The sequence below is a fragment of the Pundamilia nyererei genome, unplaced genomic scaffold (assembly GCF_000239375.1).
Source record: "Pundamilia nyererei isolate P.nyererei 1_Seehausen unplaced genomic scaffold, PunNye1.0 scaffold00766, whole genome shotgun sequence".
Lineage (NCBI taxonomy): Eukaryota > Metazoa > Chordata > Actinopteri > Cichliformes > Cichlidae > Pundamilia > Pundamilia nyererei.
The window spans coordinates 12423-14667 of NW_005188167.1; the positions used below are offsets into that span (position 1 = coordinate 12423).

Below are 2245 nucleotides of genomic sequence, written 5' to 3' on the forward strand. Positions count from 1 at the left end.
CCTAGGGGGCCTGTAACACTTCAAGGTGTTTTAGTGTCCACCCCCACATCCTAGGAGCAATGGGAGAGGTCGTACCTTGTTTTATTGTTTTAACGTAGCTATGTCTGTTTTAGTCTAAGTGCCTTTTGTTTAGATGAACTGCTGGACTTCTTCACTGTGTTATCTAGGGTGAACCAGGGGACACTACCCTCTTTATGACCAAGGATGTTCCTTTTGGGCTGTTATATGACCCTTTGATCAGCAGGACGCCACGCACACGCACACACACACAAGCACCCACTCAAGTATAAATAAAGACCGGGGCAGTTTCTCAGTGCAAGTCTCAGTTCTGGAGGCTGCCCTTGCTAGCAAGAAGTTCTGTGTGTTTCTCTTCTCTGAGTCTTTACTGAAGAAGTGTTTTAGAGTATATTTCTTAACAACAAGACTCTGTGCGATTCTATGAAAACGTCAATACACCGTGAACTGCTTCCTTAGGAATTTTGAGAGGAAGTAGCATCCAGGTAGTGCTAATCAAATGCACTTGATTATTGATTATCTTAAGTGTGAGCACCTCGATAAAAGCAAAAAATGTTGCAGTGTGCAGATCTGGAGCATTCAGGTGTTTGCTAACACAATGCCAAGGAGGAAAGGCATCAGCAATGATCTCAAAACCATCAATCTGGAAAAATTTATAAGGGCATTTCTTAACATTACGGTGCTTTATTTTTCTTAAAAACCAAGCACAGCACCACAAACACCTAATACCGACTGTGACGTAAGGTGGCGGAGGATTTCGGTTTGTTTTTTAGAGTCAAATGTGAGGCCATCTGTTTGACAGCTAATGCTTGCCCCAAATGAGGTCATCCAACAGGACAATGACCCCAAGCACAAAATCTACGACAGAATAACTTAAAAAGAAAAGAATCGAGATGTTGCAATGACCCAGTAAAAGTCCAGACCAGACAGGGCCTTAAGGGACCTGTGCATTCACAAAAATATGCAAACCTCTCATGAACTCTGTTTCTGATTGTTTGGTCACAGACATTCATACCAGTGGCCTGCTAGAGGTCATTTTGTAGCTGTAGCAGTGCTCATCCTGTCCCTCATAGCACAAAAGTGCTGATAGTGGTCCTGTTGATGGGTTTAAGACCTTCTATGGCCCTGTCCAGCTCTCCTAGAATTACTGCTGTTACTGCCCTGGATTCTCCTCCATTCTCTTAAGACTGTGCTGGCAGACAAAGCAAACCATCTAGCAATGGCATGTATCAATGTGCCATCCTGGAGCATTTGGATTACCTGTGCAGCCACTGTAGGGTCCAGGTATTGCGTCAGTCTTCCAGTAGTGACACTGGCTTTAGCTAAAAGCAAAACTAGTGAAACACAGTCTCCAAAGATAAGGAGGAGTCTATCCCAGCTACCATAGGGTAAGAGGCAGGGTACACCCTGGAAAGGTCACCAGCCTGAAGCAGGGCTAACGCAGAGAGACAGACAACCATTCAACCACTTAACTTAACCCCACATGTCTTTGACTGTGGGAGGAACCTGGAGCACCCAGAGAGAACCCACGGGGAGAACATGCAATCACCACCGTGCTGCTCGATTTTTAGTTATGTAGTTATTTGACTTAGTATTTGAGTCAGAGTTAAACTAAATTCTTTGTAACTAATTCTTTGTAAACAATTTTAATTCATAGTGATTAATTCATAGTCACCTGCATACTAGCTTATTAGCACTGTTTAACCTGCAGTTATTCAAAATTTTCATTGCAAGTAAACAGTTTTTTAAAAAAGAAAACTGAAAAATAGTCATGCCCAAGCTGCAATGTTGGAAAAAACAAAATGATCACACTTTTTGGTAATATCAGGTTGATTACAATATTTGTGGTGTGTGAGTGCGCTAAAAAAGAAAGAGAGAAATGTTGATGTGACTCTTCTCTCTCTTTCTCAGCTCAACAAAGAAGACCAAGAGGAAATAAAAGTAAGAGTGAAAAGTGATCATAAAAAGATTTTGACAAAATAATAATGATATAAATGACAGCACATGTTCTCTCCTCCATCTGTCAGAAGATGAAGGACAGCTTGGAAAATGAACTGGTTAAAGTCATTCGAAAGGACAATTTTGAAATTACTGTGAGTTTTTATTCTACTTTTACTATTATTCTATAATGAATATAAAACACCCAGCACGCCCCTGCGGGCGGTTTATCCTTCAAGCTCGGGTCCTCTACCAGAGGCCTGGGAGCTTGAGGGTCCTGCGCAGTATCTTA

At 41.8% G+C, this 2245-nt stretch overlaps 1 protein-coding gene across 1 annotated transcript in view; it reads right to left on the minus strand.

Annotated features, from left to right (window-relative positions):
* Nucleotides 1-1024, minus strand: part of LOC102211014 (ceramide kinase-like) — a 2915-nt gene extending 1891 nt beyond the window's left edge. The window contains exon 1 of the mRNA XM_005754941.1: nt 985-1024. Coding sequence (XP_005754998.1) covers nt 985-1024 — 40 coding nt within the window. The remainder of the gene's footprint in view (nt 1-984) is intronic.
* Between the last annotated feature and the right edge of the window lie 1221 nt (nt 1025-2245).